Source organism: Puntigrus tetrazona, chromosome 9, assembly GCF_018831695.1.
Source record: "Puntigrus tetrazona isolate hp1 chromosome 9, ASM1883169v1, whole genome shotgun sequence".
Taxonomy (NCBI): Eukaryota; Metazoa; Chordata; class Actinopteri; order Cypriniformes; family Cyprinidae; genus Puntigrus; species Puntigrus tetrazona.
The window spans coordinates 4,348,503-4,362,425 of NC_056707.1; the positions used below are offsets into that span (position 1 = coordinate 4,348,503).

General features: G+C 39.3%; 1 protein-coding gene across 4 annotated transcripts; it reads right to left on the reverse strand.

Moving 5' to 3' along the window:
* Positions 1-3,199: 3,199 nt before the first annotated feature.
* On the reverse strand, positions 3,200-13,467 carry lnpa (limb and neural patterns a). 4 transcript variants are annotated; one of them, XM_043249550.1, is made up of 13 exons: positions 13,320-13,467; positions 11,605-11,700; positions 10,696-10,737; positions 9,770-9,957; positions 9,605-9,663; positions 9,463-9,503; positions 8,652-8,735; positions 8,527-8,578; positions 8,048-8,314; positions 6,497-6,602; positions 5,598-5,668; positions 5,240-5,395; positions 3,200-4,177 (listed from the first exon to the last, which is right to left on the reverse strand). In XM_043249550.1, the coding sequence occupies exons 2-13, from the start codon at positions 11,629-11,631 to the stop codon at positions 4,017-4,019; spliced, it is 1,254 nt and encodes a 417-aa protein (XP_043105485.1). In that variant the 5' UTR covers positions 11,632-11,700; positions 13,320-13,467; the 3' UTR covers positions 3,200-4,016. The 4 variants fall into 4 exon arrangements, with proteins under 4 accessions (XP_043105485.1, XP_043105488.1, XP_043105487.1 ...); XM_043249553.1 differs by having other exon boundaries at positions 8,129-8,314; positions 13,320-13,466; XM_043249552.1 differs by having other exon boundaries at positions 13,354-13,452.
* Positions 13,468-13,923: the final 456 nt, after the last annotated feature.

The window sequence follows — 13,923 nt, forward strand, 5'->3', positions numbered from 1 at the left end:
GGAATAAATAAAAGATCAGTATAAATGGGAGTCCAGAGACGTGCGGTTTTTGAGTTTTGAGGGCGGCTGGAGCTCTGAGAGTCTGTGCTCGGCCTGACAGGAATTACCTCTCCTCAGCAAACCGGAGGCTCGTTTGTCATCCTTGAAAATCAATTAGTAGGTCACTGATAGCAGAAAGCAGATGGAATCTCCTTCCTGTGCGGACACAAACGGGCTGCATGAAGGAGAGCAGAAAATATGCATCCTTCGCTATACAGGGGTTTTCTACATAACGTCCGCCAGCTGCGGTTTAAAGTAGGCCTCGGATCAACAGAGAGTGGACTAAAATAGAAGTGAGGCGTTCGGATTCGTTGGGTAGATCACTTGCCGATTACGTGGCACAACCTGTATTTAATAACCCTGTTCGGTCCTACTTTCATTCAAATGTAAGTGCATAGTAGTTAAAGCCACTTGACGCAATGCACATATATATAAAAATACCTATATGCAATTATACCTGTAATTAATTTCTGTATATACACACTTAAACTGTTGACCCATCGCTTACAACTTAAACTACAACTTAAACCTACCCACACCCCCAAACCAGTCCATAACCCGTATCTCGCCTCAATAGTAGTATTTTGTGATACAATAGAAACACAATAAGTACTTATTTTTTGATGAAGGCCACTTAATATGAAGTGGGACCCATTATTTAGCATGCTCTTTTCAGGTAACGTAATCCGACTATGTTTTAGATTACTTTTTAAATCAAACTCATACATTAAATGCATCACATCGATATTAAAAAAATCAATTCCACTTTTCAATATTAACGCATTAATACATAAAATAGACTTGCAATAAGAACTGCAGTGAAAGTTGCATAACTAATAATTAAATCATAAATACTGAAATAGCCCAATGCGATAGAAAATATATATTTTGTGTGTTTACCTGCATTTCATGCAGATGTGATGAAATATTAACTTCCTCTAGGATGGGCTTCGGCTGACAAAATCGTCCGGGAGATATTTTTCTACGTTTGAAATATTTTTGTCAAGACTTCCAGAACCAAGAGTCACTGAAGGTCGCTGGAAAATGAAGACGGCTACATCACCAGTGTTTAATGTTTCATACTTGGCGTAATTGCTTTTTTTTTCACCTATATTTAGAAGCACAGTTAGCAGAATAGTTTGTGTGACATTTGTGAATATAGTCAACAGTGTCTTTTTCGGAAAGACAATTTAAAAGAGAAAAAAAAATTATGTTTTTTGCCATCGTCTGAACAATACGCAATTATTTAATCCATAAAAAAGTTATACATTAATTACAAGTGCCTCTTTATTGGATTCTACCCAGCATTGTAACTTCATAACTAGTGCATTAAAAGTCAAAACTATGCGTTACCAAGCAAAACGTTTAAAATTACGACAATTACACCAATGTTAAAAACGAATAGAAATGGATTAGAGAAGTTTCAAATGGCCTCACTCGTTCTTGGGTTACAAATGAGGTGGACGTCTCTTTAAAATGTGTTTTGAAAGATGTTTTCTTTAATTTCATGTCGCATCCATATGACTTCTTTGTGAGCGTACAATTCTAAACAGAACAGATGCATCAAACAGAAAAGACACGGCATGAAAAAAAAAAATGAGTTTGAACTACCGGATATGCGACTCTTTCTATGAGAGAAAGCGAGGCGACTATCGAGATGGATTCATATCTAATCACTCCATCTGCCTGAGAGAAATCCTCAATAAAAAAAAAAGCGATTGTGCCACAAGCATGAAAAAGCGTCTTCGGGCGCCGAGCTTGCAAACTCTTTAAATGGATGGGAATTCAAAACACACAGAATGATTTTACTGACAGTGCACTACCAAAGACGTCAAAGAAAATAAATGTCATCTCTCGCAGCATGATGTAGTGAGGAGTTTGACTCCGAAACGAAACGGGCCCGGGCTACTGAGCGCCCACCTCACGAGTAATTCGCCAACGCTTGATCTACATCATATTTGCTGGGAAAGGTTCAAATGTCCTATTGACGGGTTATTTTTTCTGGAGCACCGGGGTGCTGTCAGAGGTCAGAGAGAGGCGCGGTGTATGGGAATCAGGTGCCACCGTCCCGCTGACAGTGATGCATTGCCGCGCTCAGGGGGTCACGTATCTGTAAACATGCATTATAAAATCCCAAAGACAAATGTGAGAGAGTGACCTGAGAGCGAGCGGGGGCGCGTGTCGGGGGCAGAGATATCGCTCTCGTTGCAAATGAAGAGGGTCAAGTAATCAAGCTCAGTTGGGCTTGCGTGTCACTCCCATTATCTAATACTGTCTGAAATGATCAATGAGCTAAAATAAAATGATCACAAGCTAAAATAGGCTCCCTAATGAAAATGGACTGCGTTTTAACGCGTTCGTCTCGATGTCTCTCCGTGTCAGAGCGGATGGACCGATGCCGCAGGACACTAACAGCCTATTTGGGCCGAGCTCACAGATGCTCTCTCACGCTCGCTTGAGCAGGGTCACTTAACCATTCAAGTGGCATATCCACTGACCGGCAATCTCTCCACACAAATAACACTGGCTACGACCAATAACTACACATCTCTACCTGCGCAAGCATGACATTTTCGCTCTCAAGAAAATAAAAACTAAAAAAACATTTTTAAGATCGGTTGTGTTGGTGGAAATGAAAAGTGGTTTTATTTGGCGTGGGACAGGTCAGCGCTGAACGTTTGAGAGATACTGCATTAAATAAATGCATACAAATTTGTGCTGTAAAATTATTGCATCCATAATAAAAGTGTTTGTTGACACCTATATATACACACGTACATGTGCATATGTATATATATGTACGTATGTGTGTGTGTATATTTATGTATAATGTAAACGCAAACATACATGCATATTTAAGAAAAATTTATATTAAATGTATATACATTTTATGTAATTAAATATAAATATGTATTTCCAAAATATGCAGATCGAGTGTATATACATATATACACACTTTTAAATACGCCCTATGCATCCAAAATAATTTTTTGGTTACATGTGTAATTTATCATTTGACAGCACTAATAAAAATAATATATATATATATATATATATATATATATATATATATATATATATATATACATACATATACATATACACACACACACACACACATACTCTGCCTTTAAGAACTCAGCATCTCAACAACAGGATATCGGTTTTAAAAACTTTATTTCTCATATTAAACCTTGTAGACAAAATAAAAACAGCACTGTATTTCTGCACATTATGCTATTAGATAACTCATCTGCTTTTCTTCACACTGGAAGCAGGTGGAACATGAAGGCACATAAGGCTGAGAACACTGAAGGGCTGTTTCTATGCCGTAATAAATAGCCAGACATTCCTATGACGATACCTGAACAGACATGTAAACATGGGACCGATCGCACCCAATGTACGTTACACTTCAAAAACAGGCACTGAGAGGACATTCATAACTATAAATAGTATAAATATACTTTTGAACAGGACATTTTTGCATTATTACATATTGTAAATAAGAATATTAAATACATTCAGTCACAAAACAGTGCTTACGTGGAGAATGAAATGAAACGCGTGTAAATAGCCGCTTTTCTTGTCAACTAAGAGAATAGGAGAAGTTAAGCTTTAGCTTTTACATACAGCTTCGATTGTAAACAAAGACACTATATTGCCTGACTATTAAACTAAACTTGCGATTTAACTAAAGGCAAATAATAATAACAACAACAACAACAACAACAATAATAATAATAAAAAAAAACCCTCACAAAAATGCCTTTGACCACTAAACTATTAATTCCTACTTGGCTTGGATTTACTAATCTATGAAATAACACTGCAGTAACGTGTAGAAATTAAAAAGTAACATACGTAAGGTAAAGAATAAGAAAGTCAAAACACACACACACACACACACACACACACACACACACACACACACAGAGACAGACAGGTTTATATTGGCGCATGTTCTCTCTCTCACTCTACTCCACTTCCATGGCAGACACTTCATGCTCTCCGTCTGATTTGTCCGGGATGCTGGAGAGGGGATCTGGATCTCCCGCCTTCTCCTCTAAGAGGCTCTCTTCTGCTCGCTGCTCTCCAGGTTCTGCTTCCACACGCCCTGGACCGGCTGCTTTATCCTCTAATGAACAAACCAAAGGAGCGCTTGTTAGCAAGATTCAATTCACTGTGAAAAGAGGCATATAATTGGATTTTCATGCACAAAATAAACACAACACAGCTAGACCTTAATGTAGAGCACTGTTATTTATACCACCGTTTATAGCATTGGGTCTTAAAAGTGCTCTCTGCTGAAGCAGGAAGAAAAGAGCTACAAGTCATTTTGATCTGTAAACCGCACAGTATGTATGGATTATTCTTACAATTTTAAATGGCTGGTTTCTATTTAAACAGATTTTAAAAAGTAATTTATTCCTGCGATCAAAGCCGAATTTTCAGCATCATTACTTCAGTGTCACATGATGATCCTTCGGAAATCATTTTAATATGCTGATTTGCTGCTTGAGAAACAATATAACAAAACATTAATAAGACATGTTGACAAATGTATGCGGCTCAATATTGTTTTTTGGGGAAAATAAGATTGTTTCAGGACTCCTTGATTAATAGAAAGTAGAAATTTATTAAAAACCAAATGCAACAACATACTGCAAATCTATATCTATATATATAAAATAATTTAAATATGGTTAAACTAATTTTTACATAAAAAGGACACTAAATTCCACAATGAAGATGCTGAGCGCGCACACACACACACACACCATCACTTGCTACTGACTGAGCACATAAGAGAAGAAACAGCAAGACAGGAGAGTCAGTGAGAGTGTGTGTGTGTGTGTGTGTGTGTGTGTGTGTGTGTGTCAGGTAGAGACATAGGGTAAAGCCCCACTAACTAGGCAGCACTGTGGGGGGGGATATAAGACTCTAAAGCCTTTAATCACCTCACAGATCTGTTCTCAGCACATCAGCAAATGTCCTCTCAGAGGGCATGGGCAGCAGGGACTCTCTCTCACTGACACACACACACACACACACACACACACACAATAGACCTGCAGTAAACAAACCCAGCCCTTCAAAAATCATCCTTTAATATGGCACGCAAGTCCTCCGAATATCAGGAGCATCTAAACATCATCTCCTCCTGCTGCTCAGGTGAACTCTGGTGGAGATCTGGTACCTGGGGCAGGTGGAGAGCTAGACAGGTCTGTCTCCATGGCAACAGCAGGGAGGTCTTGGCTCATCTTGGTTTCTGCAGCGAATTCTGGGAGACGCGGGGCCTGGGGACGTGTCTTCCGGGCCGGGTTCAGGAAATAACAGTAGGCACATCTGAATGCTAAAACGTAAGCAGTAAAAACAAACTCATCTAATCTGAATGATCCTCAGACACAAGAGTATGAAAGAAACATGCAGCACATTAATGATTTGCCAACGCATCAGAGGGGCACTTGTTTACGTAAAAAATAAAATTAAAAAGTCCTCTTCTGGCTTAATGTGCTCTGTGACTTTCTGAACAGTCATTTGTCTCTCAAACTTACCAATATATTCAAACTCTTCCTTTAAAGCCATGCCGTTATGAGACGAACACTGCTGGCATATCAGAGCAAATCTGCAAGAAAGAGAGCAATAATTGAAAATGGAAAAAAAAGGGATGTAAAAGGCCACATGACAAAAATGTTACTGATCTGAAATCTAGCTTAGCCCTTTACAAATTTACTCGAACTAAATTGCAAAACAGCTCAACAGAGCTGCATTTATTTGAAAATTACAGTTAAAAAACAAAAACAGTAATACTGTAAAATATTTTTACCCGACTGTCTTCTATTCTAATATATTGCAAAATGCAATTTATCCCTGAAAACTGTAATATGTTTATCTTGGATGAAACAAAAATAAAAAAACAGTAAAATTTGAAAAATTAAAAAAAAAAAAAAAAAAAAAAAAATTTAAAATCATGCTGATCCAATTAATGCATCTTTGCAAAAACTAATGTTTTGTACAGTAGTATATATTAAAGTTTTTCTTAACCTTGAAATGCAAACATTTATTAACCAGCCCCATTATAAAAATAATAATTATGTTACGCAAAATATATCGTTTAGGCAATTATCAGTATACATCTCATGAAGAGTTCATTTGCAAAAACAGGTAACTCATGTTTTTAATTCTGCATTTCAACTCGCCTGAAATGAGCTGCAGTTGGGTCATTTTGATTATATATATTAAAAATCTATATTTTTTCCCAATTTATCAGGCATTCATTTTTTTTTCTCCAATATCCAGCACAACCAAACTGTTATTTATTCTCTGGGTTTGGCTGAACTGAAGCTGAACTTCTCTGTATTATATAGTGATCTTTCTCTTTCGGAAATCATATCACACCTTGATTTTGCTCAGTGTAAAGATATAAATCATGATTTCAGGACAGAGCATTCACCTGTTCTGAGGTCCATCACCCACTAGGTACTCAATGACCCTGTCCATGGCACCTCGCTCTCTGGGGAGGATGGGTCTGGCCAGCGGAGGACCCGGAGGGTGCATTCCTGCGAACACACACACACACACACACACACACACACACGCACGTGTCAGTGCGCTCCTCAGACGTGTGACGGTATCTGTGGCTCGCTGCTGCATGGCCGATGATGAATGATAAGAGGGACAGCTTTTAATAACGACACTGATATGGAGCTCCCTCCTCACGCCCGCTGTGATCCACACTCATAATTAATATAATTTAACATCAAGAGCAATCATAGCGAGAAGACTGGTCATTTCTGCCAGACTTGGCATAGTCAGGAATCCCCGCTGCTTACTCATTTACCGGCATATGGAGACGCCGCAGTGGACCAAGGTGCTTTTCACTTCCAATTTCTTCCTAAAGGTGTTTGCTTGAACAGGACCCAGAACTGTTTGCACACAGCAAAACTTGCAGGACTAACACAGCAGGGCCTTTGTCACCTGTCAGTCACTGCTAGCAGATGTTTGTAGTCGACTGGGGATAAATAAAACGGCGCTATCCACCCAAAAGATAGTTAAAACACACTGCAGCTGCTCCGGGCTAATTTTACCATTAGTTTTGCACTATTATAACATTCATTAACATTCTGAGTTAGCATTTACGTTTATATTTTCAGATTTAATTTAAAGTTTAGTAACTTAGATAGACGTTGCCGTTTTAGTTTTTTATATTTTGATCGTTTTTATTTGTTCCATTTCATCTTCGGTCATTTTAATTCTTCAAATAAAAGATTTGAAAGAAAACTTCAGATGGCATTTAGAAAGATGTTTTTAGAAACATACTGGAGTGGCTCTAGAGTGTTTATATACCAAAGTTGTTCATACATTTCTTCAATTACCATAAAATTAAATTAAAATTAAAATAAATGGGGAAAAATGTAAATGTGGTATATAAAATATTATTTTTTTTCTCTCCTTTTTTCCTGAATATCAGTTGTCCAGGCAACAATTTCAGTTTTTTAATTATGAATTTAAAAATAATTTAAATAACTTTTTCACTAGTTTTAACAAAACACACATTCATACATATTTACATAGATACACACACAAAGACATTTATACATACTCTACAAAAAAAATTATGACAGCTATCGCCTTAGGAAATAAAAAACTTATTTTGTCTTATTACAATTTAATAAAAAAAAAAATGCCAATGAGGAAGAAATTGTATTTACAAAACACGGATGACTTTCACTTCATTTGTCAAATTGGAAATCTGTGCTCTAATAGTTTACTGTGATTTCTGGCACATGTAGCAGGGTTTCATAAAACAAGTTTACCAAATAAACCAGGTTTATTTCAGTTAGTCTGACTGTCAGTTGATTTAGTTCAAAATAAGTCAGACTAACCGAAATAAGCCTGGCTTGCTTGATGAACTTGTTTTACGAGACCAGATCAGGTAATCAGCTACAAAGAAAATCGACAGGCATGCATAAAAACTAAATACTGGCGTCAACCACTCATGCACCTCTGATTTTACGAGCCTGGCCGGGCCCGTCCGTTCTGTCCATCAAACAGCCACCATCACCCGCCCTTCCCCGTGACTCACCCATGACTGGGCCGGGTGTGCCAGCCGGGGTTCCAGGCCTCCGGACCAGACCCTGTGGGGTCGACGCAGACAGTCCTTTTTCAGGTGGTCCTCCCGGGGCAGACAGCGGAGTGGGCGGGGCCGAGGGGCCGGGAACGGGCGGAGGACGCCCAGCGGGACGAGGGGTCACAAGCCGCTGGCGCAGCTCTGAGAGAGAAATAACAGGATTCTGACTGAAACATGACCAAATGAATTCTAACACAATTAAAAAAAAAGGCTTTATAAAAGAGATTTAACATTTTATCAGCTGGAAAGAAAACAGATTAAAAATCACTACAACGAGTTATTGCATTTTGATGAAAGACTAAAGTATGGCATGAAGAGAGTAGAGTTCAACTTCACAGATTTGACTGCTCTACCTTGGCCTTGTCTTGGAGTCGGAGGCGGGCCAATGGGTTGAGACTCAATCTCCTTCAGAGGAAACAAACACATGAGTAACTGAATTTAATGAAGTCGTTCGTAGATTTAAAAAAAAGGTACTCACAAGCTTTTTCTTAGAGTCAGGGTCAAACCGTTCCAGAATCAGCTTGGCATTTTTGTAGGTTTCGGTTTCCATTACCTGCTCCAGCTGTTTGAGAAAACATCAATTATTACATTAAACAGCGATACCAACTGATTGATATTAAACACTAAAGACACGCTTATGAATTTAAAAAACAATAACCTTTACAATTTGTATAAAATCTAGACCCGTTGGGCTTCAGAGCTGAAAGAAACCACGTCTTCTGTTCGGTTTTACTTTAAAACTTCATTTCGGGGGAAAGAGCAAATAGTGCTAATTATTTAACTTTAATGAATAGAATAATTACAAGCCCTACTGCGATAATGGGGAGTGTGAAAATCCATCAGCTGTAATTATTGAAAGTTATTAGACATGACAGTGGATGACAAGCAATTTCTCAGATTTATTTCCTCCCATCGCTAAACACTATTAATTTAAAGACAAGTCGTTAGCCAAGCACTTTACCAAGTAAAGTCTCTTTGCCAATTACCCGCTGTCTTCATTGATTTCGGATTATTTATTAGGAGCAGAAATTATCTCTTTCTCCCGCTGACAGCAGAGGGCCACGATATGATGAACGGAAAACAGGACGTTGTTGTGCTAGCATTAGCGTACGGCTAACCGGCTCACGGGGGAAGGTGGGAGAACGCTAACGGCGTGAGCTCGCTCAAATTAAAAGATCCTAACACATTCACATCCTCCGCTCTCGAGAAAACAGACACAAGCTACATCAAAATTAAATACACAACAGGAAGTGACATTTAAAAGACAGACAGTGCTACCGATTACTCACTATTTTCTTTTTCTCTGCTTTCAGCTCTTCTAACTTTTCATCTAAGATGCAAGAAAATGAACAGAAAAATGAATGCGTAGATATGAACAATGGCCTCGCGGCGAGACCAAACGCGGAATCGAGTACGGTAAGAATTTCTTACTGTTTCTCTCGGTCCGTCGGTTGTACAAAACAATCAGCAGTCTCCTCAGCAGCCAAACTCTGCAGACAGGAAAAGAAATTCGTTTCGTGATCATTTGGATATTCACGCACGTCAAGAGGTTTTGATTTTGCCATCGACGTCCCACATCAGCCTGCAAGTACTCACAGCAGAGGAAATACCAAGAACGGTGACGCCACTATTAGTTTTCCTATCATCCGCTCTGGGATATACCACACGTAGACGACTGTGCAGGCTATCAAGTACAGCAGGGCCGAGTACAACAGCAGCCTGTACACCCATAACTTCAGCTGCTTCTGGTTCTTCTCTCTGTATTCCTCAAGGGCTTGGATATCCTGAGGGAGATCAATTAAAACACTCCATAAAACCTCCATAAGGCCAGGAATTAGGAAGCTGCACTCAAACCGCTCAGATATGAAGTAGAATTCTTTTTTTGCAATATTACAACAAACACATCACGGTGTGCGTCTTTAAAACTGTATCTAGTACCGAGCAAAGGTTCAAACGTGCGTTTTCAGCGGAATCACGCCAAAATAAAAGCACGCACGACAGCCTAAGGACACGAATTTGCCATACGGAGAGCAGTGAAAGAAAAAAAAGTTGTTTCGTCGAGACTGGAATCAAATCCTCGTGACCTGAATATCTAAGGCAGTACTGGAGAGACGGGCTCTAACCGGAATCTGCTACAATTTAATTCGACTGCGTACTGATCTAATCTCGTCGAGATGCAAATCAGGTCAAACGTGTTTAAATCGCATTTAGAAGCCTTTGGCTCTAAACGGCAAACTTATAAACAAGTTATTTGCAACAATGCTCAGCCAAGCTCTAAGACGTGGCAAACGAATAGACCTCTCTCTCATTAAACGCCTAATAATTACACCATGGGCCCATTTCATAAAACAGGTCAACCAAATCAACTGACAATGAGGCAGACTAGCTTTTAAAAGGCTTATTTGGTAAACTCGTTTTATGGGGCAAATATGTCCGTTGCACAAGGACACCTTCAATGTCATAACAAGTATAACAGACAGAACGAGTGATGCCAGGAAATGGATGAAAGTGCAGTTTTATACCTTATCAAGACCCTCCAAGACCTCTACAGTGGTCGGCTTTGCCTGTGGATGGATACAGTACAGTGAGCAACAATAGAGCAAGCTGGTGAGGTACAAATGTACGACATTGCTAAGTTACTCCATTTATCTTTCTGCGGTAAACAGCATGTTATAATTCATATCAAATAACACTTAATTAGGAAGGTGTTGAAGGAATAGTTAAAAAAATATATATAGAAATTGCTGTAAATTTATGCCATGCAAGGCTAGCATTACATCACCCATTGGTAAATGGGTGCCGTCAGAACGAGAGTCCAAACAGATGATAAAAAGTACTTCTTTCGATGGAGGACGTGATTTTGATGGACATTTTTCACAGGAGGATGTGTTGTTATGGATTACGGACTCTAATTAAAGCTACAATTTAAAGTTAAAACACCTTAACAACAGATTTATGTCTTACAAACATGCAGCTTTTTCCTTCACACTCTTAAAATAAAGCGCTCCACGGCGTCATAGAAAGTCTAAGCGGTTCCAGAAAGAAGTTCGAACACCTGAAAACACTCATTAAAGGTTATCTGTGGTGAAAGGTTCTTCAGATTACAAAAAGGGAAAGAAATGCTTCTTTAAAAGGACCTTTAACCAAATAGATCTTTGTGGAAACCTTTTTAGCACTTGTATTTTTAAAAGTAAAAGCTACTTGGATCACCGTGTTGTTTTTATCCACTGTTTGGACCCTCATCCTGACGGCACCCATTCGCTGCAAAGGTTCCACTGGCGAGCAAGTGATGCATTTTCATGATCCATTTCTTTCTGTAGCATTCAAAACCATACAGCAGCGCACCACATATCTGCGACAATTCTATCAGATGTTAATATTAATAGCGCACAGCGTACATCCTAAAAGTTGAGTGACTGAAGCACATTTACCCTCCACCGCGACACCACAGCCCCCATCCTGTGAGGGCAGGCCTTCTCTCTAAGCCTGGCTTCTGTTACTCGTTACTCCACACCGAAGCCAGACACCTGTTCACAAGAAAAAGGCGATGGTTTCTTTCAGCATAACAATATTGACGTTACAAACAAGATCACGATAGATGCTTTCCACTTGGTTTAACACGGATTACAGAAGGAATCGTAAAACCTCAGTAGGATACGATTAAAAAAAATGTGGATGCTTGGGTAACATTTAGTAAATGTACGCATATAAACAAGCACAGTTTTTCCTCAGAACCAAAACAATCCATCCGATTTCAGCGAATGAGGAGTTAAACATGATGCCGTTTCTTGTTTGCTTTTCTTTAGTGTGTTTTTGCACGCATGTGATCTGCAGAGCTTTCCGAAAGTAGATGCAGTTAGGAATCGTTAGCATTAATATTTGAGACGTTCTAATTTGTTTTATAGATTTCTTAAAAAAAAAAAAAAAAATAAAATCCATTCTGACTTTGTCCTGACAATCTTAATCAGCAACTGCAAGTATGTTTCGTTAATAGTTTAATTCTTTGCAATTGACTGAAATGCGAACTGATTGTAAACATTATTAACTTTAATACGGTTTTAACACATTTCAAACGCACACTTGCGTTCGACCAATCACGATGCACCGGGCCAGCCAGCCAGCCAATAAGAGCAGACCGTGTTTGCTAGAAGGAGGGTCTTTGTAGAAAACGACACGTTTGATTTTTGGCACGTGAAGATTTTTTTTAAATAATTACCTGCATCATATTATCACTTTAAGGCTACAGTATACTATTTTTGCATTATTGTAAAGTGCAGATTTAGGGTTGTGTTAGGTGTAGGCATTAATACAACTAAATCTAATAGGCAGAAAGCGTGATTTATTGTTAGCCGTATCACTTCTATCCACAACCCGGATAAGCTCGGTTGTCCCAGCACAGGTGTAGATAATCACATTAACCTACCAACGTTTCAATCCTTTTAGTCTTATTTTTCCAATTGCGCCTATATCGATTGCCTAGTCGTTTCCAACCGAACAAACGCCTTTTCGCGCAAAAGCTTTACCACAAATAACACGGGTCCAGCGACATTTGACATTCGGCTTGAAACGCATGCGGAAAACCCTTTCAGATCCCGCTGGATCTCAGACGTGCACGAGATCAGTGATATCAAATATCTCCAACAGCTCACACAAAATCTGGAGGCTCCGAAAAGTAACAAGACACTCCTCTATTTTAAACTTGCCCAGGAGCTCAGACAGCGGGCCCACACGAACCTGTCAGGATCAGGATATAGCAGAAGCAGCGGTGGAAATCATCTCATTTAGAACTTTATTCAGCCTCATATATTCTCTCTCATATACCAGGACAGTTCGGATCGAGCCAAACGCTTTAAGAGTACAAAAACAAGACTTGCACGATATCCTCGGAGCAACGGTCAAGAAGTGAACACGCGCAAAACAAACTTGCTAACCGGCTAAAACATCGCGCTTTATGTAATTTACGTATCTTTTGACAGCTCGGGAACGCTTTAGACTGAAACGGACTCACTTTGAGGCGGTCTAAGTCAAACAGCGGACACGATCAGGCGACGCGTCGTGCTCTCCGTCGCGCGCGCGCGGTGTTATACCGCGATACTGCGCATAAACGCGCCGAAAACACACCAAAAGACCCTCGAGGATGCCTTACCCCTGGAAAAAGATATCATCCAGACCAGACTCGCCTTATTTTTCCCCGTACTTCCACCGCCTACGTCATCAAACTGCTCCCACAACCCCGCGCGGCACGGACCTCCTCTACTTCACCCGCTCTGTCACGTGGTCAAGCGCGTTCTCCCTCGAAGCGCGGGAAAATAGAATCTACTTCGTGCTTCCGCGAAGTTTACGTCACGGAGGAAACTGATTATTTATTTCAAAAAGGTCTATCTGTTTTGCACGTATTGAGTGTTTTGGGTGAAACAAAACCGTAATAGAAAATACACACTATGCGCTAGTCGCTAGTGTATTTGTAAACATTACATTGTTTTAACATTTCTTATAGAAAATGTTGCATTCACATGCATTATTTGAACAATCTTTATTTAAAGCAATAACATTAAAATAATAGTGTAATCAATTTTAAAAATGTGAATGAATGAATGTCTAGTAGCAATTACATGACGTCGATTTATTCAGATTAAGGTAACGCACAGTTCATTTGCATGAAGAGTGTATTATTCTGATTATTGTTTTAATGCATTGCTACATACACCACGTGTAAACTGGCAAAGACAAACACAATCCATACAACCGAA

Coding starts and splice junctions, on each gene's coding strand:
- lnpa (XM_043249550.1), bottom strand. CDS start 11,631: ATGGGGGCTGTGGTGTCGCGGTGGAGG. Junction 6,603..8,047: donor CCAGGCTCGTAAAATCAGAG/GTGCATGAGTGG, acceptor GTGTGTTCGCAG/GAATGCACCCTCCGGGTCCT. Junction 5,669..6,496: donor GGTGATGGACCTCAGAACAG/GTGAATGCTCTG, acceptor TCTTTCTTGCAG/ATTTGCTCTGATATGCCAGC.